At 42.3% G+C, this 26,595-nt stretch overlaps 2 protein-coding genes across 4 annotated transcripts in view; both read left to right on the top strand.

The window, feature by feature from the left end:
• Nucleotides 1-9,418, top strand: part of iqgap1 (IQ motif containing GTPase activating protein 1) — a 94,922-nt gene extending 85,504 nt beyond the window's left edge. Inside the window, 7 exon segments of the mRNA XM_061664402.1 lie at nt 5,709-5,844; nt 5,912-5,999; nt 6,261-6,470; nt 6,554-6,720; nt 6,807-6,926; nt 7,683-7,791; nt 7,888-9,418. Of these exon segments, the coding sequence (XP_061520386.1) occupies nt 5,709-5,844; nt 5,912-5,999; nt 6,261-6,470; nt 6,554-6,720; nt 6,807-6,926; nt 7,683-7,791; nt 7,888-8,001 (944 nt within the window). The 3' untranslated portion in view covers nt 8,002-9,418.
• A 414-nt stretch (nt 9,419-9,832) lies between these two features.
• crtc3 (CREB regulated transcription coactivator 3) overlaps nt 9,833-26,595 on the top strand; it is a 118,924-nt gene continuing 102,161 nt past the window's right edge. For all 3 annotated transcript variants that reach the window (XM_061664388.1, XM_061664379.1, XM_061664370.1), the window contains exon 1: nt 9,833-11,012. In XM_061664388.1, coding sequence (XP_061520372.1) covers nt 10,881-11,012 — 132 coding nt within the window. In that variant the 5' untranslated portion in view covers nt 9,833-10,880. The remainder of the gene's footprint in view (nt 11,013-26,595) is intronic.

Raw genomic sequence — 26,595 nt, 5'->3', positions numbered from 1 at the left:
AAAGTGGAACAAATAAGCTCAGAAATTAAGTTGTGTGTAAAAATGTGAAATGACACAGGGAAAAAGTATTAAATACATGAACAAAGGGAGGTGCAAAAAAAGCATGGGAAGCCAAAACAACACCTACAACCTATCAATAATCAAACAGCAATCCAACCCCTTGTCAGTGCAAATGAATATCAACTGGTTCAGTCCTAATTGATGGTCGACAAAGAAGTCTGATTCCCAAGGTGTGAGTCAAGACACATCTCATGATGGATAAAGGCAGATGAGCTACCTCATCGCAAAGTAATTGTTGCAAAACATATCTAAGCTTCTGAATGTTCCAGTGAGCACAGTTGGGGCCATAATACACAAGTGGAAAGCCAATTATTCCACCATAAAATTGCCTCGATCAGGTGCTCCTCATAGGATTTCTGACAGAGGAGTGAAAAGAATAATCAGAAGAGTTGTCCAAGAGCCAAGGACCACCTGTGGAGAGCTTCAAAAAGAACTGGAATTAGCAGGTATTGTTGTCACAAGGAAAACAGTGAGTAATACACTCTGCCGCCATGGCATGTATGCATGCTCACCACGCAAGAAAAAAAAGCATTTCAAAGCTTGGTTAAAGTTTGCTGAACAACATTTGGACAAGCCAGTTAAATACTGGGAGAAAATCCAGCCAGATGGGGGGCACAAGCCAGTGCAAACTGTAGGCCGGTCCCAAGCCCGGATAAAGGCAGAGGGTTGCGTCAGGAAGGGCATCCGGCATAATACTTTGTCAAACAAATATGAGCGTTCATCTAAAGGATTCCATACCGGATCGGTCGTGGCCCGGGTTAACAACGTCCGCCCCCGTTAACCTGCAGGACTGGAGGAAATTCAGCTACTGTGGGTCGAAGACGAAGGAGAGGTGGAAAGCTTTGGTGGTTCTTAGGCAGAAATAGAAGAGGGGAATGAATGTGGGGACTTTGAAAGTTGGGACTATGACAGGAAAATCTTGGGAGTTGGTTGACATGATGATTAGGAGAAAGGTTGATATATTGTGTGTCCAGGAGACCAGGTGGAAAGGCAGTATCGCTAGACGTTTAGGGGCAGGTTTGAAATTATTTTACCATGGTGTAGACAGGATGAGAAATGGAGTAGGGGTTATTTTAAGGGAAGAGTTAGCTAAGAATGTCTTGAAGTGAAAAGAGTATCAGATCGAGTGATGAGGCTGAAACTTGAAATTGAGGGTGTTATGCATAATGTGATTAGCGGCTATGCCCCACAGGTAGGATGTGACCTAGAGGTGAAAGTGAAATTCTGGAAGGAGCTAGATGTAGTAGTTCAGAGCATCCCACACAGAGAAAGATTCATGATTGGTGCAGGTTGTAACGGACATCATGGTGAAGGAAACAGGGATGATGAAGAAATGATGCGTTAGGACGGCATCCAGGAAAGGAACTTGGAGGGACAGATGGTGGTAGAATTAGCAAAAAGGATGGAAATGGCTGTAGGGAACACTTTCTTCCAGAAGAGGCAGGAACATAGGGTGACCTACAAGAGCGGAGGTAGAAGCATGCAGGTGGATTGCATTTTATGCAGACGATGTAATCTGAAGGAGGTTACCGAATGTAAGGTAGTGGTAGGGCATAGGATGGTGTTGTGTAAGATGACTCTGGTGGTGGGGAGGAAGATTAAGAAGAAAAAGGCAGAGAACCATGTGGTTGAAGGTGAGAAAGGAAGAGTGTTGTGCGGCTTTTCGGGAAGAGGTGAGACAGGCTCTCGGTGGACAGGAGGAGCTTCCAGAAGACTGGACAACTACAGCCAAGGTGATCAGAGAGGCAGGCAGGGGAGTACTTGGTGTATCTTCTGGCAGGAAAGGAGAGAAGGAGACTTGGTGGTGGAACCTCACAATACAGGAAATCATACAAGGAAAGACGTTAGCTCAGAAGAAGTGAGACACTGAGAGAGATGCGACATACTGAGAGAGATGCGACATAGGGCATAGGTAGAGGTGGCAAAGGCCTAACAAGAGGCATATGACATGTATGCCAGGTTGGACACTAAAGAAGGAGAAAAGGATCTATACAGGTGCACCAGACAGAGTGATAGAGAGAGGAAGGATGTGCAGCAGGTTAGGGTGATTCAGGAGAGAGGTGGAAATGTTGACTGGTGCCAGTAGTGTGCTGGAAAGATGGAAGGAATACTTTGAGGAGTTGATGAATAAGGAAAATGAGAGCGAAGGAAGAGTAGAAGAGGCAAGTGTGATGGACCAGGAAGTGGCAATGATTAGTAAGGGGGAAGTTAGAAAGGCATTAAAGAGGATGAAAAATGGAAAGGCAGTTGGTCCTGATGACATACCTGTGGAAGTATGGAAGCATCTAGGAGAGGTGGCTGTGGAGTTTTTGACCAGCTTGTTCAACAGAATTCTAGCAGGTGAGAAGATGCCTGAGGAATGGAGGAAAGGTGTGCTGGTGCCCATTTTTAAGAACAAGGGTGATGTGCAGAGCTGTGGGAACTATAGAGGAATAAAGTTGATGAGCCACACAATGAAGTTATGGGAAAGAGTAATGGAAGCTAGACTCAGGACAGAAGTGAGTATTTGCGAGCAACAGTATGGTTTCATGCCTCGAAAGAGTACCACAGATGCATTATTTGCCTTGAGGATGTTGATGGAAAAGTACAGAGAAGGTCAGAAGGAGTGTTGGATTTATCTCACCAAACATTATTATGAATAAACACAAAAGGAATGAAGACGTTGGTCATTTTACTCATGAGGAGGGCGCATGGGAGATTGTTCAGATTACAGCCTCTCAACACGCTCTAAACAATCTCTCCCGTCGCTCCTGCATTTATTTGAAAATAGGGAGGTTTCTAAGTTTACAAGACATAACGTACTAAGCTACAAGACACAACACACTAAGGGTAGGGTTTCAAGGTGAAAACATGGCACCTGCCACGTCCCGGCCACGTCCTTCTCTCAGATGATTCCTGCTGAGTCATCTTCTTGAAGGCGAGACATCTTTCTTTCTAAACATTGTCCATAATACTAATGCAAGCTAAGCAAATAAATGATAACTTCTACAATATATCTAACAAGGAGCTACATTGTGTCTTTGTAGATCTAGAGAAAGCCTATGACAGAGTACCCAGAGAGGAACTGTGGTACTGCATGCGGAAGTCTGGAGTGGCAGAGAAGTATGTTAGAATAATACAGGACATATACGAGGGCAGCAGAACAGCGGTGAGGTGTGTGCTGTAGGTGTGACAAACGAATTTAAGGTGGAGGTGGGACTGCTTGAGGGATCAGCCCTGAGACCCTTCCTGTTTGCAGTGGTGATGGATAGGCTGACAAATGAGGTTAGACTGGAATCCCCGTCGACCATGATGTTTGCAGATGAGATTGTGATCTGCAGTGAAAGCATTGAGCAGGTGGAGGAATAGTTAGAAAGATGGAGGCATGCACTGGAAAGCAGAGGAATAAAGATTAGCCTAAGTAAGACACAATATATGTGCATGAATGAAAGATGTGGAGGGGGAAGGGTGAGGCTTCAGGGAGAAGAGATAGCAAGGGTGGAGGACTTTGAATACTTGGGGTCAACAGTGCAGAGCAAGGGTGAGTGTGGTAAGGAAGTGAAGAAACAGGTCCAAGCAGGTTGGAATGGGCGGAGGAAGGTGACATTTGTGTTATGTGACAGAAGAGTTTCTGCTAGGATGAAGGGCAAAGTTTATAAAACAGTGGTGAGGCCAGCCATGATGTATGGATTAGACACAGTGGCCTAATGGGACAAGCCGAAAGGAAAAGAAGTTAAATACTGGGAGAATATAGTCTGATCGGATGAGAGCAAAATTGAACTGTTTGGATGCCATAATGCACACCACGTTTAGAGGAGAAATGGCACATCACCCTAAAAACACCATACCAACAGTGAAGTTCGGAGGTGGGAACATGATGTTCAGCAAATGGTACTGTTAAACTTCACATTATTGAAGGAATGATGAATGGGCAATTGTACAGATACATTATTGACAGAAATCTGCTGCCATCTAGGATGATGGTGAAAATGAAACGAGGGTGGACATTTCAGCAGGATAATGATCAAAAACATACTGCGAAGGAAACTCTCAAGTGGTTTCAAAGAAAAAAAAAACAAAGCTGCTAGAACGGCGCAGCCAATCACCTGACTTGAATCCAATCAAAAATCTATAAAAAGAACATAAACTCATGGTCCATAAAAGAAGCCCACAGAACCTTCAAGATTTGAAGACTGCTTGTGTAGAGGAATGGACCAAAATCACACCAAAGCAATAAATGCAACTAGTTTCTCCAGACAGGAGGTGTCTTGAAGCTGTCATTGCAAATAAAGCCTTTTGTACAATGTATTAAATACCAGTTGGCATGTTCAATACTTTCCCCCTTTGTCATTTCACATTATTACACACAACCTAATTTCTGATCTTATTTGTTCGACTTTCTCTGTATGGAGGGAGTACTTGGGTTGTTCCCAACATCTGGTAAAATGTTCATGTCAATAGCACCTTTGGAAATATATTTAATGAGAAAAATGGTGACGTGTTAAATACTTATTTCAGCCTCTGTATAAATATACCAAATATGTGTAATAATAATAAACAGATTTTATTGTCATACCCGTGGTTGTTATTTAACATTGTCAAACTAGAAAATCTATTTTCTGGAGTACTGAATCACATTTATATTCAAAGTTATGATGTTGGAATGACTCTTCATTGTCATAATTGGAGAGATTTGTCTCAAAATTATTTACATGCGCGGTGCGCATCTGTTGATGCCTCCATGTCGACCATTAATCCCTGATAATTGTACACCTTGTCGGGCTTTAAGCCTGACGTATACGCATCCGATATTGTATGATCGTTGAAATGACTCATAATGGGTAGATGTAAATTCCAAATATAAGCACTGTGTGTGAAATTTTGTGACATCTCCAACATGGAGGAGGCGACAGTTGTGAGTCCTGCAGGGGAAAAAGCACGGTCGTCTTTGTGAGCTGGGTTTGGTCTTTATTTGCATGAGCTACATTACCTAGCTATAATCTTCTGGAAATTATTTGGTGACATAATGGCATATAAAGAATCACAATGATACACATCTATTTCCACAAATGTCACAAATTATTTGCATCTGCATTTTGGCATATTTCAGACGATGTCCAAAGCAAGTGACAATATCCAACCAATCGGAATAGTCTAAGTGGCAGGTGTATAGTACAAGGCGGGTCTCTCATAATTTCCGACAACTAAATTGCAGAAATTTCAATTTCAATTCAGTCTTTTTAACAGGCTGTTGTGACCTGCCTTATTGCGAGGCTCAAGCTCACACGTGACCCTAAACAGGATATTTCGTAGCGACTGAATGAATGAAATGAACAGCAACCAGGAATAGAGTATTACATGTTGTCGTGACGTGTGTCATCCCATCAAGATTTGCCGTAACGAGTCACTCACATGATTTGTTTGGCACAGTTTTTACACCAGATGCCCTTCATGACTCAGCCGTCCTATTTATCTGGGCTTGGGGATGGTAGTGGCTGGGTTTTGGGAGCCCTAGCAGAGAATCGAACGCACGTCATTTGCCTTAAAGGCAGCTATATGTTCCACGACACTACTAATGGAGACTGTGCAGGAATAGATTATCATAGATAATAGAGAATATTCCAACTGCGTACTGATATCAAGGTGTTGTTATATACTGTGTTAAATAGGTGAAAATCCTCTTCCTCCTGGTGACCCCAACAAAGAGCTGATGGGCAAAACTGAGGTTTCACTTACACTGACAAACAAATTTGATGTCCCCGGTGAGGCCAATAGTGAAGTGGATGCCAAGACCCTCCTACTCAAGTAAGTTCTTGTATCTTCGATTAATTTAACAGCTTCATAAGTGTAATTTTCTGCCATGTCATTTTAGCACCAAAAGGCTGATTGTGGATGTGATCCGGTTCCAGCCTGGGGAGACTCTGACTGAGATACTGGACTCATCTGCTGGTCCAGAGCAGGTCAAAATACCAACAAATATTGTTTTTCTCTCTATCAGTTTCAGTGAGTTACAACTGCAACCAAACCAGACCCACACTAGAAGACAGGCAGACACCAACCCCTGCATTGCATTTAATCTGAATGGGAATATTTCCCTGTTTTCAGACCTTTTGGGCTATAAATGTGTTAACTATTATACCAGACTGCCATTACTCTTTTACTATCACACGCAATAGAAGATTCTCAGGCTACGCTTCCTACATTTTGTTTTGTGGTTCTAGGAAGCAGACTACCAGCGTGCGATGCAGAGGAGGGCCATCCGTGATGCTAAGACTCCAGAGAAAATAAAGCAGGTCAAGCCAGTGGTGGACGACAGCCTAACATTACAGGGAAAAAAGGAGAAGATCAGGAGTAACCTACAACTACTAGCAGAGCTTGGCAGAGTTAATCCTGAGAACCGCTATCAGGACCTCATCAATGACATAGCCAAGGTTAAAAGAATGAAATATTATCTTGGTGTTAATGATCAAATTGTAAAATGTATACAATCGTACAATTTGTCTGTGTATTACAGGACATCAGAAATCAGAGACGTTATCGCCAACGCAGAAAAGCTGAACTCGTAAAACTCCAGCAAACAAACACTGCGCTGAATTCAAAGACCAAGTTTTACAATGTGCAGATCGATTCATACAATCAGTATATTAAGACGTGCATGGACAACTTGGCCAGCAAGGGCAAGTAGGTGTTTCATTTCTTGTTTCTTCCTAACGATTTAGCTTAAGAATCCTATGCTGTATGCTGAACGATGTTTATGTTCTCCTCAGGCTGTCAAAGCCTGGTGTCAACAAGGCCAAGAAAAGTAAACAAGTTTCACAGAAATACACTGCCTCACGTCTATATGAGAAGGGGGTACTGCTTTCAGTAGAGGATCTCCAGCCTAACCAGTAAGTTCTGCACTTGCCAAGGAACCCTACAGTATTTGTAACTTAAGTTGATGTTCGAAATGGAGACCTTACCCTCATTATGAGATAGCAATACCAATTGTCTTGGTTCGGACAATCAGCAGACATCCATAACATTATAACAATGAACATTATAAAATGAACAACACAATTATTTGTTTTCAAAATGTGATGATTACACTGGTTACAAGATTTTGTTTTTGTAAGTTATATATGTTTTTTCAACTGATTTAGGACAATTTTGCATCGCTGAATCTGAAAATGTTCTCTCTTTCGGGTCAGGTTTTTATGCCAATTTAACAGTTTATTAATCAAATGTAACAAACTTTGCTACTGTAAATTGAATAGTAGACATTGATAAAACTAAGTACCTGTAAGATGAATGTTACGTCGTCATGTTCAAAATTTAGGGCATGCACCTCTGTTTGAACTTCTACCGGGAAAAACCTGCTGTACATGTAAACAAAAATGTGTCTGTAATTTAAAAACCTGATTGAGCAAAACCAATGTGATATAATGTGATGCAGCACATCAAATTTGTCCTAAATCAGCTAAAAAGCCTTAGACAATACATTTGTTGTTGACCAGTGTTATATATAATTTTATAGTAATTCAATACTGTGTGATAAAAATAATAAATTTTATAAGTAATATTGAATCTTATGTGTGGGGTTGAAATGTTGAATTTTCAAGTGTTTGTCAAGTTGAAAACTGATATTGATGTTGTTCTCCTCATAGGTTCAAGAATGTTATTTTTGAGATTTCTCCAGCCGAGACTGTTGGAGTGTTTGACGTGAAGGCCAAGTTTATGGGAGTACACTTGGAGACGTTACAGTTAGAATATCAGGTATGCTTGATGATATGCGTTTACATGACTGTTAGTACAGAAATTGTAAGTAGTTTACTTAATTTTGATTTTTCTTGCTTCTCCTATTGCTCTCAGGATCTACTCCAACTGCAGTACGAAGGCGTGGCAGTGATGAAACTCTTCGACAGGGCGACAATAAATGTCAACCTGCTCATTTTCTTGCTCAACAAGAAATTTTACGGGAAATAGAGAAAACAGTTTATAAAAGGCAACAGACTGATTAGACCACAAAGCAGGCTGGCTGAAAGCCTTGATCTAAACGGCTATTTCTGTCAAACACTTTCCCCGATGTACTTGTCTTATGTGCCTTTGCAAATATATTTTAATATGTACATCACCACACATGCTTGGTTCCTGATGGGACACTCCCTTTGTGGCAATCAGGCCAACAACAACACCAATATTTGCTTGAGTCTTTCTTGTAACTGCAGCCACGGCAGATGTTAAAGAGTTGTATTTGTTCTCTTTAAATATTATTAATATCTTGTGCACAGGTTTTGAACACATAAAATGGTTGTTTTACGTAAAGAGATTGTGTTTTTATTTGCCGGATATCGATTTGCTGACCTGAATGAGAGTCTTGATAAGCAGCTCTTCGACCAATGCTGATGTGCTTGCAATTTTTTCAGCACGGCTGTGGAAGAAGTCTTATCCTAGACTTCTATCTGGGTATTTTTACATTTTGTATTACTTTTTAAATATATTCAAAAGAAACCTGAAAAGAGGATTTTTATGCATTATGTCGCCCCCCCCCCCACTATATTCAGAGATTAGTTTGATCTACCTCACCTTATGTGGAAAAAGATTTTCCATCGCGACATAAAGTGACATTTGATAAGATGGGAAATCTGGCCCATCCAATAGGTTTAAGAAAATCTGTTTAGGCGTAAACCTTCAATCTAATTAGCCAGACTACAAAATAATAAATAAATAATAAATGTAGATGAAGGTGAAAAATGAAAGCTCCTTACTGAAGATTTGTGGCCTGATGTTTTCCTGACAGCTTCTGCCTTGGGTTACTTTTTTCATCCAGAATTTTTTTTTTTCTGGTTTTGAAAGTCATCAGGGCTCAACATTCCTGCACTTCCTTATATTGCTTCATTTGTTTGTTTGTTTTTGGCATTTGTTACATTGGATTCGATTTATTTTCCAATCTCATGTTGTTCATTTGTCCTATAAGGGAACCATGATCATCATGTTACAAAAGTAAATAATGTTTTTCTGTACAACTTAAAAATGCAATGCAAATAATAATAATATTTTTTTTTTTTTTAAAGGACCCTTGATTACCTTTTATTTTTGTCAGTCGGCATTATGCCATCATTTATGTTTGAAAAGCTTACATGCTGTAGATCACGTACATTTGAAATGGAGGATGTGCACTCTTACAGTGAGATTCTCGCTCTCTCTCCCCCTCCCCCTGCCCCTCCCTCTCCCCCTCCCTCCATATATACGTGAGGGATCAAGGTGCCTTTCATTCCACTTCGACTTTATGACTCAATTTTTAGTATGATGTAGTGTCGTCCTGATGAGAGGCAAATGCTCTTCTGCAAATACAGTTCAATGTATTTTGTGTCTTGTGTTAGAATAAAGCTCATAATTATTACGCCATGTTTCCCCCAATCTGACTTGTTTTGCAGGCTGTGATGGAATGCAAGAATTGTATTATTTTTAAAAGAAGCTATTTAGTGGTCGACAGTTGCAATCATTCACCATGTACATCTTTGTCGTTTTGAGTGTGGTGCACAGTTATGCAATAAAGACGAAGAATTTGCACATTTGAGCGCACCGGGGTGGTGGAAATGAACATCCATTTCTAAAGTAGTATCTTTGAATCTAAATTTGAACACGTAGGCGTAATATATCTTGATTGCATCGATTAACAGAATATCCTATGGTTAATTCACTGCCCGAAATAAATTACAAGTCACCGATACCAGGTTAATGGAGTACTGCGAACGTTGTGCCTTCACCCGAATCGCCTGCTGTTGTCGCCTCCGTGTGGTCATTCGGGGAATCGATGGAATTGAACAAGGCAATGTTTTTCTCGCAGCAGAGACTGGATAACACAGACTTGCTTCTTCAAGACGTGTCAACCGACGGTTAATGCGGTGCAACCGATTGCGGGAACTCGGCAGAAGAATGCCGCTCAATCTGGGAGGGGGAAATGAGTTTTAACCTTCGGCGTCGCTTGTTTCTCTTCATGGAATCATCGGGTCGGGAGTTTGACGTCTCCGCTGCTGTCCGTGGATTAACGCAAGACTCGACTCCGCTGTGATCTATCACGTTAAAAGTGTGAATTTGTGGAGTATTGCCCCGCTTCGAGTGCGAAACGGTAGCGTGAGTGGAGGAGATTTATCTCCTTTCGTGGTCGGAGAAGCTCGACATCGAGTGAGTCCGGATAAGACCAGCGGACACTTGTTGAAATCGAGTTTCGCGAGAAAAGCTTGGCTCCATTGCTTGGGAACTGAGCTAACGCCGTTAGCAAGGCATTTGCTAACGGGGCACTCTTACTTTCTTTGTAACAGCTAAATATCCTGACGGTAACCTACACAGATATGTTTCTACTCCTTACGGCTTGGTGAAAGGTTAGTATGAAAAGTTGGCAAAGTGCGTCTGTGGAAAATGTTCGAGGCGGCTTTGACAGCAATTTCGCTAACCTAGCCCCTAGTGGCATCGCTTCTTGTATCCGTTCACCTCCATGATGTTAGCTTTGACAGCTAAAGCTATGTCAACGTCAAACTCGTACAAGTGGCTCAATGGAGATGTCAATATGAAGTTCTGTTGTATCATTAACTTCGGTTGATCGACAGACAGGCCACTGTCGTCCACATTAACTTGCAGCCATTTAATAGTTGGAAATACTCAATTAAAAAAAAAAAAAAAAAAAAAAGTTATCCGTTTCGCCGTTATACTCGGCTGTGACGCAAATTCTAACGTTGATCCACGAGGAATGAGTGATATAATTGTACTTTTTCCAATGGCGTGCCTACTGAGAGAGCTTGAAAACTAGATTAAAAGCACCGCCGCAGACTCTTCGTTCCTTAAATCGCTGAAGTTGTAGGACGATGTCCGGCTCCCCGGGCACAGGGGGCTCAAACCCCAGAAAGTTCAGTGAAAAGATTGCGCTGCATAACCAGAAGCAAGCAGAGGAGACGCGGGCCTTCGAACAGCTGATGACGGACCTCACTGTCTCAAGGGTAAATACTGTTGTTATTCTCTTATACTCCTTTTTGAACGAGATTTAAGCTGCTGTGAGACCGACGCTTATGTCATACTGCATCTGTTGTAAACCCTTTGTAGTTTGCTTAATGTGTATGGTTTGAAATCCAAGGATCATTTTGAATGAAACAAACTACAGTCAAGACTGTAGCTGCATTGTAGATAAAACACTTTCCTTAACACTGCATGAGTGGTTTCCCCTTGCTGTGCACTTAAAGTACTCCAAAGGGAGTGCAATCTGGGAAGATTTGTGCTGAGTTTGCAGCTGGTCATTCACGCCTATTGGCTGAATCCCTTCAGTTTGAACTCTTGTGAGGCTTGACTGGGAAAGTGGAATTCCAAATAACTTTTCGTAATTATGGAGTGCGAGTTATACCTTAATTTGGACACAGCAATCTACTATTTTTCCACGGCGGTTAATTAGAAGGCTTTACGCTGTCATAATTACTGATGACTCGTTCAGTGACAAATGTATTTGTTTACTCACTGTTTATTGGCTTTGTTATTTTAGCTGTCCTTTAAATAAGTTAACTAAATACAGTTGGTCCAGTCACCGATGGCGTTGTGGTACTTTTGCCTGACTTTGGTGCAGGCAGCGTGGGTTCAGTTCCCACTCAGTGATGGCCAATGATTGTTCGTGTCTGTATGTGCCCTGCGACTGACTGGCGACCAGTTCAGGGGTTAGTCGGTCTTTCGCCCGAAGTCAGCTGGGATAGTATTTGGACAGCTACGGTGTTTCTAAGATTTTGCCTTTATACAACACCATCACAAAGAACACAGTCAAGATTTGAAGGAAAAGAAATTACTCTTCAATGGACAAGTCAGATGATGTAACCCCATCGGTGCATGCTTTTCACACTGCGGTCAAGCCAGCCTCCATTCGTAAAGAAGTAAAGCCAGCTGCCCCTAATTTTGTTCATACTCGGCATTACGGTAATAAGTCGCCAATTAGCGGCGAAAGCCACCTTCAAAATAAAAGCTTACTAATAATAGGCCTACAGGGACGTCAATGCTTCAGATTTAAAATAATTATGTTAAATAAGCTCTGTTATAATGCAACCAGTCCACTTCTGAGAGAAAGTAAACTATCCCAGGATTGCAACCAGCAAGGTTAATTTGAATCTTGAGATGCATTTAACAGGTCCCATCCAAATCTGATGGTGAATTTCAAAATAAAAGTGCCCTGAAATCTGCATATTTGACTGTCATTACCACTGATTAAAAAAATCCTTTCAGTATCGCAACACCAGTCAAGTTCTGGGGGACACTACACCACCCCAGGTCTCCACCAAAAGAGGTCCCATCAAAATCTAAAGCATTTAAAAATAAGAGTCCCGGAAATCTGCATATTTAAACTGTCATTACCACTGATTTAAAAATAAATAAATCATAAAAAATACGCGATCAGGATTTTCGGGGCCGATCAGCAAGTTTAAAAAAAAAAACAGATACTGATCAGCGATCCGATCACAAGATGGGGCAATGTGTCTATTTACATGACTTGTTCATTTATTGTACATACTTGTGTACTGTATACTGTATGCATCCATCCATTCATTTTCTGTACAGCTTATCCTCACAAGGGTTGCGGGCGTGGAGCTCAAATTATTCTCGAGCATTTTAGACAAACGTTAAAACACCAATGACCTCTCGGGGGCATTCAAGGATTTGCCACTGACATAGGTTTAGGTCAAATCAACATTATAACTGACAGAAACAATGGGTGCTAACTTACTGTAATTAAATTACTTTATTGCAATTAAATTACTTCAATAAATACTGTTAATGACATGCTAACTCGCTCACTGTCCCAGCTATACTGACAGGTGTTGTCCAGAGTTGGAGTCCGTTTGACACTTTGCTTCCTTTCGGTATCGCAACACCAGTCAAGTTCTGGGGGAGACTACACCAACCCCAGGTCTCCACCAAAAGAGGTCCCATCCAAATCTGATGTTGCAGTTCAAAATAAAAGTCCCCTGAATTCTGCATATTTCACTTTCATTACACCTGCTTTAAAAAACTCTTTAAAATAATTAGGGCTGTCTAAGTTAAAGCGTTAACTTTGGAGATAAATTTAAATTATTTAAAGCGTTAAACTCAATTAACTCGGTTAACGCAGTTGTATTGACTTCCTGTGGCGGCCTACAATCTCTGCTCCGGTGTGCAGCCAAACTTAGAGGAGTCACTGGCGCAAAGATGGAAAAACACGGACTACAGGTAGTTTTACTTTCAGTTTTACTTGCTTGACGGTTGTTGGAGTAAGTAATTTACACACTTTTCAAAGCCAAATTCAAATACCATATTAGTTGTACGTCTTTGGCGTATTATCTCAGAGCAAAATACCCTGCTCAAGTTATCTCCACGGGGCCTCGCAAATCAACGCTGATGCAGTGTGATGCTTGTTGGCAGAACTAAACGTGTAAGTGAGAAGTTTTGAGAATTGTTTCGATGAGAAGAATATACGAAATATGCCTGTGAAGCTTGAGACAGCTTGTATTTTACAGAAGAATAATTGTATTAAATGGCCTCAACCAACCTTACCTCTCTGACCTGCTTGACCCATACACAGTCTGTACATTGCCTCGGGTCAGCTGATCAGACGCTCCAGGAGGTGCCGAGGACTAAATGGAAGCTCAAAGGGGATCGAGCTTTTTCTGTTGCAAGTCCATCTGTGGAATAACCTCCCCCAAAATATTAGCCAAACTACCTCACTGTCCATTTTTAAAACACATTTTAAAACCGTTTATATTCTTTGGCTTTCAACTCAACATGAGACTGCACTGTTTGTTTTTTGTTTTTGAATTTGTCTTTGCCATTGTTAATCTATTGTTTTAATTCGCCCTATGTTTGATTGTTTTTACATGTTATATTTTTATATAATGTACAGCACTTTGTGTGTAGCTGTGGTTGTTTTAAAGTGCTCTATAAATAAAGTTGAGTTGCATTCGGAGTCTCAGAAACTCCCAAGTTTGCCGCGAGTTTCTGATGAATTCAAGTCTGTTGATTCTGATGTGTTCAATTTGAAATAGGCCTAGATTTTTGTTGTTGTCATATCAATCATATGACTGTTTTTGTCATGGCCATATTTACATGTAATTGTTTGATAAAAGACAAAGGGGCTGTATATATTTAGATATCCAAAATGAAAAGATAAAACGTGGGATTTTGTTTTTTTTTTTTTTTTTTCTCCCCTCTTCTCTCTCTCCTCTTTCTTTCTCTCCAAGCGACCTTGACCTTGGACCCAAAAAGTGACATTTGACGTCTGCGGGTATTGGACTTATCATAAATAGGTTTCCCATAGTCAGAAACATGGGAGCACACATATTTTACATTTATATCACATTTAGATCCAGGAGAGACATCGATTTCCAATTTTCTGCATAGAAATGTCATATCCCTGATCAATGACTCCTAGCTGACAATCCCATAGGTCAAACTGAAAACTCATCCTGCATCTTAAATCAAAGCTTAAATCATCAATACCAAACCCTGAAAATGTCATACTTTTTTCTTTTTGTGCACAATTCTTATGATAATATAATATGATTATAAGTGGATTCGTAAAGGTTAAATGCTGTCCTTTACTGGATACTGGTTACATCTTTATTTGTTTGAATTTTAAAAGGTTTTTCATATGAAATAATGGAAATTGAAATCTCCTCCAGAGTCAAAAGTGTCCACATCATAAAATCTTTAATAACTGAACAAGTAAAATAGTTTTAACCACTGTTTTTTTATACTTCAATAAAATACATTTTCTAGCACGTCTCTTCATTCTTTGTAGAGACATTGGTAATGGTAAGTATCGTCTGACTTAAAGATTCAAATATTGCCCTTTTAGAAGTCAGGGCAAGAAAGGATCTTCTGATTTGCCTTTCTGTTTTCATCTGACAAATGTTTTAGATGAGGGCAGAAGAACAAGCTGCCTTGTGTTTTTTGGTGAATTTCAAGTAAAGCCACCCATGGGCTGGAATGTGTCCCCTGATTGTGACTTGTGGCCATAAAATTGCAAGGACTGATGAATCTTTCTGGATTAATCAGATAAATGACTCATAGATCCAGACCATGTTCGTAAATGAATAATGGATTGGATTTGGCAAGTGAACGGGGAAAACAGATTATATTGTGGCTTGTTCTGTTGTTTGTCTTTTATACTGGTGGAAGCCAAGGCCTCTCTTATTATCCAAGGCACTTATCATGAAGCCAATGCCAAACTTTGAAAACATTTTTTAGTCTTGGGATGGGAATTGGATTTGCTACGATGCATTATTGATAAAATTAACATTCAATTCATTTATTGTTCGTTTAAATTTTATTTTTATTTAATGGGATCAGATGATCCCATTAAGCCCCTCCCCCCAAAATCTTTCGTCTTCTGTACAGTAGATGCCATAAAGGGGGCGGTAAAGCACGACTCTTGTCTAAATAAAACGCCTCATTTCAGCATAATTTCTTGGCACAAGGATGCTACAACATGGCGGCAAAGCACTACTTCTGAATAAATGAAGCCCTTATTTCAAGATATTTCTTTGGCACCAAGATGGCAGGAAACACGTTTTTATTGCATTGGCCTGAGCCCAAAACAGCAAATCGTTGTGCAGAGCTGTCAAATAGTACGGAACCTCTGTATTTTGTTATGGAAATGCCTGAACATTGACTTATTACGGCCGTAACACTGATTGTTGAGGATATTAGGGGGAAAAAAATCCAGCATCTGACATTACCGGCGCATCCACATTGAACAGCTGCTTAGTGCATGCTATTTTGTTACGCCCCCCCGGCTGCCAAGCCGCGGAGGCGAAAGTTCTCTTTGCATCCGGTGTCAATGCATTGTAAGACACTGATCTTCGCCTCCATGCTAGTGAATAAGCTACATTTCTTACCATGCTTCTTACAAGTGTTACGAAGGGAGGACGAGGAGTGGCTAGGCGAAGACAATGTCAAAGTCATGCTAATTACTAAACTATCGTTCCATGCAGTAACATCGAAATATGTTAGTTGGTGATACAGTACACTTGTCACAAAGGTCTGGCTGGAACCGCATTTTTGCAGAGAGTCACCAACTTTGAACGCATACATGCAAAAATCGGTCGGCGACCGAAATAGATTCGATGAGTTTTTCCTTGGGGGGGGCATCGCTGTCGTCATAGGCTCTTTCGTACTCCTTGGACGCTGGTAGCTATATCCGTTCCACACATTCACCATCCACACACAGATGTAATTGCTTAATATTACTCTGCGGCGGACTAATATGTGAGCGGCCTGTGGTTCTTCCTGTGCGCTCAGGACCTGCTTTGGATAAGTCACAGGAGTTGACTAGACCAGAAGAACACTTCCGCCGCTTCTGCTGTTAAGACGTAACGCTACTTTTACTCCGTTAAAATGATCTAAATGATCACACACACACAGCAATACTAGATTTTGCACATTCACATTTTATTTTTATTTTATTGATGTTCATGCTGTGGTTAAAAAAAAGTTACTGTTTACTCAGTACTTGAGTTATTATTTCACTGTGTACAGTTTGCGCTTAAGTAATTTTTGGAGGACTACCTTTTACTTGAGTCACATTATTGTCAAGTAACAGTACTCATACTTAAGTACAATATTTGGCTACTCTACCCACCTCTGGAGCAGACATCCTATAGTGCTAATCCTACGTTTAAGCAACGTTTTTGCTCATCAGATCAGCCAGTGTCGTATTTGTTGCTCTGGTCTTTTGTATTTTCGCGTTGAGGTGGTGCGGGTCGTGGCCCTGGTTGTGGTCCCAGCAGAACCGCGAAGCACACGTAACATCGGCGATGAGCTGATCCACGAGTACTTCTTGTATCAATTAGAAAACGCACCGACAATTTCCTAGTTTGCGGATGTTTATGTTAAATGTGACGGAGGGATGTTAGGGATTATGTCACAACATAGAATGAATGTACTTCAAATTCAGAAATGGCCAATAAAAATGAAAAAATACTGTATTTTCCTGGAGGATGCATTTGGGATTAGCCTTTGAAGTTGGTAATCGTGAAAAATGCAGTGAAACAGACAATGATTTTAGTCAATTCATTTCCAGAATGAGAGTGCTTAAAGAGGAGGATGCTATTAATGTGACACAGCTTGAAGCAGGCATCGGGTGCAGGTGGAGATGGGCCTGGCTCAAGTTGGAGGCCAAAACAAAAAAGCAAACAAATGAGACAAATTTAATTTGAATCTTAAATTTGGACATCAACATGTACTTGAGCGGTGTAAATAAATGTTTTTCTGCTTGAAGAAAATGATGTATTTTTCCGTATTGTACTCTTCAGTCTTCCAGATTGCTTAATTTATTTTTAAATGAAAAAAAAATCTCTTCGTGAGCCCGGAGGATCCCCCAGACCCCCTACAATGTTTTTTTTTTTTTTTTTGGTCACCTTTTTCATGCCTTTGGTGTTTGCATGTCTCTGACCAACAAAATAACAGGCCAATTAATATGTGTTAAGATATATAAATATAAAATAATACACGTCCACACAGGTCGCCGCATTTGAACTGGAAATGAATTGGTACGTCACTTCAGAATGTAGGCAGGTTAAAAGTATATTAACAATGTATATTTGTAATACAAGATAAGCTTTACTTGTCCCACATTGGGGAAATTCACATCGTTTCAGCAGCAGTTGTGGCTACAGGAAATATACAGTGGGTACGGAAAGTATTCAGACCCCCTTTTCACTCACATTACAGCCATTTGCTCAAATTATTTAAGTTCATTTTTTCCCTCATTAATGTACATGCAGCACCCCACATTGACAGGAATAAAAAGGAATTGTTGAATTTTTTGCAGATTTATTAAAAATTAAAAACTGAAATATCGCACAGCCATAAATATTCAGACCCTTTGGTGTGACACTCATATGTTTAACTCGGGTGCTGTCCATTTCTTCTGATCAACCTTGAGATGGTTCTACACCTTCGTTAGAGTCCAGCTGTGTTTGATCATACTGATTGGACTTGATTAGGAAAGCCACACACGTGTCTGTATAAGACCTTTCAGCTCACAGCGCATGTCAGAGCAAATGAGAATCATGAGGTCAAAGGAACTGCCTGAAGAGCTCAGAGACAGAATTGGTGCAAGGCACAGATCTGGCCAAGGTTACAAAAAAAAAAATAATAATATTCTGCTGCACTTGAGGTTCCTAAGAGCACAGTGACCTCCATAAACTTTAAATGAAAGACGTTTGGGACGACCAGAACCCTTCCTAGAGCTGTTCGTCTGAGCAATCGGGGGCGAAGAGCCTTGGTGAGAGAGGTAAAGACGAACCCAAAGATCACTGTGGTTGAGGTCCAGAGATGCAGTCGGGAGATGGGAGATAGTTCTAGAACCATCATTGCAGTCCTCCACCAGTTGGGGCTTTATGTCAGAGTGGCCCGACGGAAGCCTCTCCTCAGTGCAAGACACATGAAAGCCTGCATGGAGTTTGCTAAAAATCACCCGAAGGATTCCAAGATGGTGAGAATTAAGGTTCTCTGGTCTGATGAGACCAAGATAGAACTTTTTGGCCTTAATTCTAAGCAGTATGTAGGGAGGAAACCAAGCACTGCTCATCACCTGTCCAATATAGTTCCAGCAGTAAAGCATGGTGATGGCGGCATCACACTGTGGTGGTGTTTTTCAGCTGCAGGGACAGGACAACTTGTTGCAATCAAAGGAAAGATGACCGCGGCCAAGTACAGGGGTATCTTAGACGAAAACCTTCTCTAGAACGCTCAGGACCACAGACTGGGCTGAAGGTTCACCTTCCAACAAGACAATGACCCTAAGCACACAGCTAAAATAAGTGGCTTAGGAACACCCCACCTTCAGCAGTCACCTTATCTCGGTGATGGGGTTTGTGTGTCCCAATGATCCTTGGAGCTACGTTTTCTGTGGCTTTATGCCCCTTGCAGCGTCACCCATGACAAACAGGTCCTAGGTGAGGGACCAGACAAAGCACGGCTCCAAAGACCCCTATGACGAGAAAAAATATTGGAATTCGTTTTCCCTTGCCTGGACGTGGCGCACCGGGGCCCCCCTCTGGAGCCAGGCCTGGAGATGGGGCTCGAAGGCGAGGGCCTGGTGGCCGGGCCTGCACCCATGGGGCTCAGCCAGGCCCCTTCCCATGGGCCCAACACCTGTGGGAGGGGCCATAGGGGTCGGGTGCATTGTGAGCTGGGCGGTGATCGAAGGCAGGGACCTTGGCGATCTGATACCCATCTACAGAAGCTGGCTCTCGGGACGTGGAACGTCACCTCTCTGGGAGGGAAGGAGTCCGAGCTGATGTGCGAGGTCGAGAAGTTCCGACTAGATATTGTCGGGCTCACCTTCACACACAACTTGGGCTCTGGTACCAGTCCTCTCGAGAGGGGTTGGAGTCTCTTCTACTCTGAAGTTGCCCATGATGAGAGGCACAGAGCAGGTGTGGGTATACTTATTGCCCCCCGGCTCGGCGCCTGTACATTCGGGTTCACCCCGGTGGACAAAGGGTAGCCTCCCTCTGCCTTCGGGTGGGGGGACGGGTCCTGACTGTTGATTATGCCTATGCACCAAACAGCAGTTCAGAATACCCACCCTTTTTGGAGTCATTGGAGGGGGTGCTTGAGAGCCCTCCCGCTGGGGACGCCATTGTTCTGCTGGGGGAATTCAATGCTCACGTGGTCAATAACAGTGAGACCTGGAGGGGCGTGATTGGGAGGAACACCTTGAACTGGTCGCCAGCCAATCGCAGGGCACAGATAGACAAACAACCGTGGACACTCACATTCACACCTACGAACAATTAGAGTCTTCAATTTACCTTCCATGCATGTTTTTGGAATGTGGGAGGAAACCGGAGTCCCTGGAGATAACCCGCACAGGGAGAGCATGCAAACTCCACACAGGCGAGGCCGGATTTCAACCCGGGACCTCAGAACTGTGAGGTACATGTGCGAACCAGTCCATTGTTGCCGCCCTGTTGTAATAATGTGGATGTTACTAGACCCTATGTGTGTTTCTCCCCCTCTGCAGCTTGTTCTTGTTGTCTTAACTGTTTTTTTGTAAGTCTTGCACCAGGAGTCAAACTGCCATCCAGGCAAATGACCCGTCTAGTTTACAGTGCTTTGTGCAAGATGGCTCATGTGCTAATGGCCACGTGGGAGGTGAAACCTATCTCCATAAAGCTTCTGTGTCAAAAACACTAGGGTGCGTTATATATAATATCCCACAATGACAAAGTAAAAATATATTTTCATACAGTTGTTAAAATGTATTGAAAATGTCAACATTTAAACATAATGGGTACATAAGTATTCATACCGTTGGCTTAATGTTTTGTTGAAGCACCTTTGGCAGCAATCACAGCCTCACGTCTTCATGGGTATGTCTCTATGAGCTTGGCACATCAATTTTGGGGCATTTTCTCCCATTCTTCTCTGTAGATCATCTCAAGGTCAGTCAGGTTGGATGGGGAGCGTCGGTGGACAGCCATTTTTAGGTCTCTCCAGAGATGTTCGATTGGATTAAAGTGCGGGCTCTGGCAGGGCCACTCAAGGACATTCACAGGCTGCTCCCGAAGCCACTCCTTCTTTATCTTTGCTGTGTGCTTTGGGTCACTTTCGTGTTGAGAGTTGAATCAACACCGTCGTCTGAGTTCCAGAGCACTCTGGAGCAAGTTCCCTTGAAGAATTCCTCTATTTGGCAGCTGTCATCTTACCCTCTATGCAGACTAGTCGCCAGTTCCTACAGCAGAAAAACAGCCCCACAGCATGATGCTGCCACCATCATGTTTCAGAGTAGGGATGGTGTTAGCCAGGTGATGAGCAGTGCCTCTTCTTCTCCAGTTATAATGCTTGCAATTAAGGCCAAAAAGTTATATTTTGGTTTCATCAGAGCAGAGAATTTTGTTTCTGCAGGTCTGAGAATCCTTAAGGTGCCTTTTGCCAATATCCATGTGCCTTTTAGTGAGAACTGGCTTCCATCTGGCCACGCTACCATAAAGGTCTGATTGGTGGAGTGCGTTAGCAATGGTTGACCTCCTGGATGGTTGTCCTGTCTCCGCAAAGGTACACTGGAGCTCTGCCTTATTGACCACAGGGTTCTTGTAAACCTCTCTGACCAAGGCCCTTCTTCCCTGGTTACTCAGCTTGGTCGGACGGCCAGATCAAGGAAGAGGGCCCTGGTGTTTCCAAACTTGTTCCATTTCCGAATAATTGAGACCACAGTGCTTTTCGGGACCTTCAATGCTGCTGAATTTTTTAAAATATCTTTCCCCAGATTTGTGCTTTGACATAATCCCGCCTCTGAGGTCTGAAGACAATTCCTCAGACTTAATTGCTTGGTTTCAGCTCTATGTACTGCCAACTATGAGACCTTATATAGACAGGCGTGTGCCATTCCAAATGATGTTCATTCAACTGAATTTACCACAGATGGACTCCATTCAAGTTGTTGAAGCATCTCTAGGTTAATCAGTGGAAATCAGATGCATCTGAGCTTAAGTTTATGTCATCGCAAAGGGTGTGAATACGTATGTACCTATTATGTTTGAATGTTTACATTTTTTTATAAATAAATTTACACAAATGTCTCAGAAACCGTTACTTTGTCATTATGGGATATTGTATGTAGCTATTTTTTGTAAAGAAAACTACTCAAATCAGCTTTAGAATAAGTCTGTAACAGCAAAATGTGGAAAGCGTGAAGGGGTGTGAATACTTTCTAGTGGCACTGCAAGTGTGGCGGCGCTAATATGTTTCCCACTAACCCTAACCCACCCAATGGCCTTAGCCCCAAGCCTATCCCGAAACCTAACCATAACAACTTCTTGTTTTTATTTTGTACAAATGTGATACATGTTGGTATCTGCGCGTTCCTTTCGTGTCTTGCCAGGAACACGCATGGGATTTCTATCTATTCGAGCTTGTAAACAACTGTCTGATGAACAGACCCCAGTAGATTGTAGCAATGCAGCACTTAAAATTTTAGCTGAGCCCAGATTTGAAGTGAACATGAGATATTATAAAGGAGAAAATGGCCACAGGTTGAAGTCAAGTTTCGACAGTTTTGACTTGTTTATATATGCATAGTATGAGAGTATTTGTTTTGGCAGTTAGCAAAAGTGTGTGTGTGTTGTGATCGTGACAAAGTAGTACAGAGATCTTGGAGTGAATGACGAAGATAACGGTCGCCATGTACTGTACAGTCCCCTCCAAAAGTATTGGAATGGCAAGGTCAATTTCTTTGTTTTTGTTAAATACTGAAGACATTTGGGTTTCAGATCAAAAGACGAAGGGGGACCGGAGGGTGTGTTCCATCTACAGGGGGACCCCACTCCTCAGCCTCCCTGGTAAGGTCTATTCAGGGGTGCTGGAGAGGAGGGTCCGTCGGGAAGTCGAATCTCAGATTCAGGAGGAGCAGTGTGGTTTTCGTCCTGGTGGTGGAACAGTGGACCAGCTCTACACCCTCGGCAGGGTCCTCGAGGGTGCATAGGAGTTCGCCCAACCAGTCTACATGTGTTTTGTGGACTTGGAGAAGGCGTTCGACCATGGCCCTCGGGTAGTTCTGTGGGAGGAGCTTCGGGGGTATGGGGTAACGAACCCCCTGACATGGCCTGTTCGGTCCGTGTACGACCGGAGTCAGAGTTTGGTCTGCATATCTGGCAGTAAGTCGGACTCGTTTCCGGTGAGGGTTGGTCTCCACCAAGGCTGCCCTTTGTCACCGATTCTGTTCATAACTTTTATGGACAGAATTTCAAGGCGCAGCCGAGGCGTAGAGGGGGTCCTGTTTGGTGGCCTCAGTATTGCATCTCTGCTTTTTGAAGATGATGTGGTTCTGTTGGCTTCATCAAGCCGTGATCTCCAACTCTTACTGGAGCAGTTCAAAGCAGAGTGTGAAGCGGCTGGGATGAGAATCAGCACCTCCAAATCTGAGACCATGGTCCTCAGTCGGAAAAGGGTGGCGTGCCCTCTCAGGTTGGAGATCCTGCCCCAAGTGGAGGAGTTCAAGTATCTTTGGGTCTTCGAGTGAGGGAAGAATGGAACGGAAGATCGACAGGCAGATCGGTGCAGCGTCTGCAGCAATGCAGACTTTGTATCGGTCCGTTGTGGTAAAGAAGGAGCTAAACCGAAAGGCGAAGCTCTCAATTGATCGGTCCATCTATGTTCCTACCCTCACCTATGGTCACGAGCTGTGGGTTATGACAAAGGAACAAGAAGGATACAAGCGGCCGAGATGAGTTCCCTCCGCCGATGAGTGTCCGGGCCTTAGAGAGAAGGTGAGAAGCTCGGTCATCCGGGAGGATCTCACAGTATAGTCGCTGCTCCTCCACATCGAGAGGAGCCAGATGAGGTGGCTGGGGCATCTGATTCGGATGCCTCCTGGACACCTCCCTGGTGAGGTGTTCCCCGGGGACCACCGAGGACAACCTGGAGAGACTACGTCTCTTGGCTGGCCTGGGAACGCCTCGGGATCCCCCCTGGAAGAGCTGGATGAAGTGGCAAAAGTATTGGAACAGATATTATTAAATTAACTTTAAGTGAATAACATTTAATATTTGGTGGCATAACCCTTACTTGCAATAACTGCATCAAGCCTGTGACCAATTGACTTCACCAGGTTGTTGCATTCTTGATTTTAAATGCTTTTTCCAGGCCGTTACTGCAGCCTCTTTCAGGTATTGTTTGTTTCTGGGGGTTTCTCCCTACAGTCTCCTCTTCGGGAGGTAAAATGCATGCTCCATAGCAGGGGTGTCAAACTAATTTTTGTCGCGGGCTATATTGTAGTTACGGTTTCCCTCAGAGGGCCCTTATAACTGTGAAACCAAAAAAATCTTTACTCGCCTCATCATATTTACACACGAAATGTATGAACTAATTTTGGAATCAGAAATCAAGGGTAATGGGTTTTTCAACTATTATTAATGTTTGGTAACACAAAAAGGCTTACAATATGTCAACATTATAATTTATGATATATGACGATTTGAAATTTTGGTACAGATTTTAACAGGAATCATGGAAGGTGACACGCATGATTTTGCCTTTGCGGGCCACATAAAATCATGTGGCGGGCCGGATCTGGCCCCCGGGCCTTGAGTTTGACACCTCAGCTCTATTAGATTAAGGTCTGGTGATTGACTTGGCCAGTCTTAAGACCTTCCACCCTCCCCCCCCGATGAAGTACTTTGTTGTGTTGATAGTGTGTTTTGGGTCATTGTCTTGTTGCATGATGAAGCTCACGATTAGTTTTGAGGCATTTTTCTGTAAATTGCCAGTGAAAATGGTTTTGTAGACTTCAGAATTAATAATGCTGCTACCATCAATAAAAACTAGTAAGTTTTACCTCCAGCACACCCGCGGCTCTAGTGAGGATGAGTGGTATGGAAGATGGATGGATGTCGGGAAATAAATGAATCATCTAATCAATAATAAGAACATTTATTAACACTTAATATAGTTTACCATTTCAACCACTTTTATAAGCACATCTTGGTGATGGAAAGTGTCACTCGTGTCACTCTCCACTTTATCGCTGTACTCACTCCGCTGACACTGACAGCAGTGCACCTGACAAGAGCATCATTATACAGGATTCCATTTTTACAAGGCATGAAGTTAAATCAATTTGTCAGTATTCTACTGTGATGGAGGGCTCCTGCAGGTCGGGCCCATCAGGTCGGACAACCACCGACAAAGACTGCTGCCCCGCAGCACCGACCCCGGGACCCCCACATTCCCGCTACCTGCCCCCGAGTGTGGGAGTTGGACCCCCCCCCCAGCAGGCCCCACAGCCCACAGGGGACCACCTGGCCTCCCCGTGGGAAGAGGAAGAGGCGACCGCAGCGGGACGCAAGAAACGGAGAGAAGAGTCAGTATATAGTGAGAACAGCATTTGGTTTCCCGATGTGCGCGGCAATGCATCTCAAGTATAGTTTTATTGACAATGTGGTGGTGGATAGGAATAATTGAGTGAGGCTTTAGGTGTTTGTACTGCCCCTGTTAATGTGTGCCTTTTTGAAAACCCTGTTCCTGCTGTGCACGTCTTGACCTCTGAGGGGCGGTGTGGTGCACTCAATCAGATAAACAATTGTCGTAACAAAGAGAGGAGAAGTCATGATCAAATATTATTGATATAACACGTTTTTTCACTGTTTAAAGAATATATGTCTGAGAGTATTATTATATTGCCTGTTTGTATTTGTTTATTCAGCGTTTGTGTACCAATATTCATGATTTTGGGGGGAGATAATTGCCCCAAGCTTGATGCTTATTTTGGTTAGCTTTTTAATAGTTTTTTATTTATTTATTGTGTGTTAGCTTTGAGCTAGCGGTTTTGGGAACAAAAGTGAAGAAAGAAACAAACTGTGGTGTATTTGAACATTCAGTAGGTGTAATTCTTTTGCTGTGTGTGTTTAGTTTAACAGTGAACTTAAACTGGAATGCCAATAAATGACTTGAAGGAAGCAACATTCACTCTTACTCCTTGCTACTATGGTAGCACCATAGCAACCTGTTGTTGTGATCACGTGGGATCTGCATGCTGTCCGGGCGCTCCTGGATAGAAGTGCTGGAGCAGAGAATGGAATGGACTGCTTGTATAAGAGTGGTAAAATCTGAGAGTTTAGATCCAGTCTGATCGAGAGCTGCACAATATTGAGAAAATAAATGAGAGTGCGATTTTTTTTTTTAACCCTGCAATATATATTGCGATGTGAAATACAGGATCAATGTTGGGAAAGTTCATTTTCGACACAAACTTGTTCAAAGTTCATCGTTCTAAAAATTAACTGTTTCGCTCATAGTTAATAATTAAAAATGTTGAACTAAGTTCACCGGTCCAAAAACGAACTAGTTCATAGTTCTTTTTTTTTCTTCTCCCCAATATGTTGCTGATGGGCTATTACTCTCAAAATACTGGCATTTCATTTCCCCATTGTTGCCAAAACATGAGGAAAACTTGTTGCTTGAATGGTCTTTTTTAAATTAATTAAAACAAAAACAGGAATTTTGTCCTTAATGTACAAACAAAAACATGCAACACAGTGTAACAGGAACGATGTTACAACCCCAATTCCAATTAAGTTGGGACGTTGTGTTAAACGTAAATAAAAACAGAATACAATGATTTGCAAATCATGTTCGACCTATATTTAATTGAATACAGTACAAAGACAAGATTATGGCTGCAACACATTCCTAAAAAGCTGGGACTGGGTCATGTTTACCACTGTATTACATCACCTTTTCTTTTAACAACATTCAATAAACGTTTGGGAACTGAGGACGCTAATTGTTGAAGCTTTGTAGGTGGAATTCTTTTCCATTCTTGCTTGATGGACAGCTTCAACTGTTCAACAGTCCAGGGTCTCCGTTGTCGTATTTTACGCTTCACAATGGGCCACACATTTTCAATGGGAGACAGGTCTGGACTGCAGGCAGGCCAGTCTAGTACCCGCACTCTTTTACTACGAAGCCATGCTGTTGTAACCTATACAGAATGTGGTTTGGCATTGTCTTGCTGAAATAAGCAGGGGCGTCCTTGAAAAAGACGTTGCTTGGATGGCAGCATATGTT

The sequence above is a fragment of the Phycodurus eques genome, chromosome 2 (assembly GCF_024500275.1).
Source record: "Phycodurus eques isolate BA_2022a chromosome 2, UOR_Pequ_1.1, whole genome shotgun sequence".
NCBI lineage: Eukaryota > Metazoa > Chordata > Actinopteri > Syngnathiformes > Syngnathidae > Phycodurus > Phycodurus eques.
This window is presented reverse-complemented; position numbering and strand designations above follow the sequence as displayed.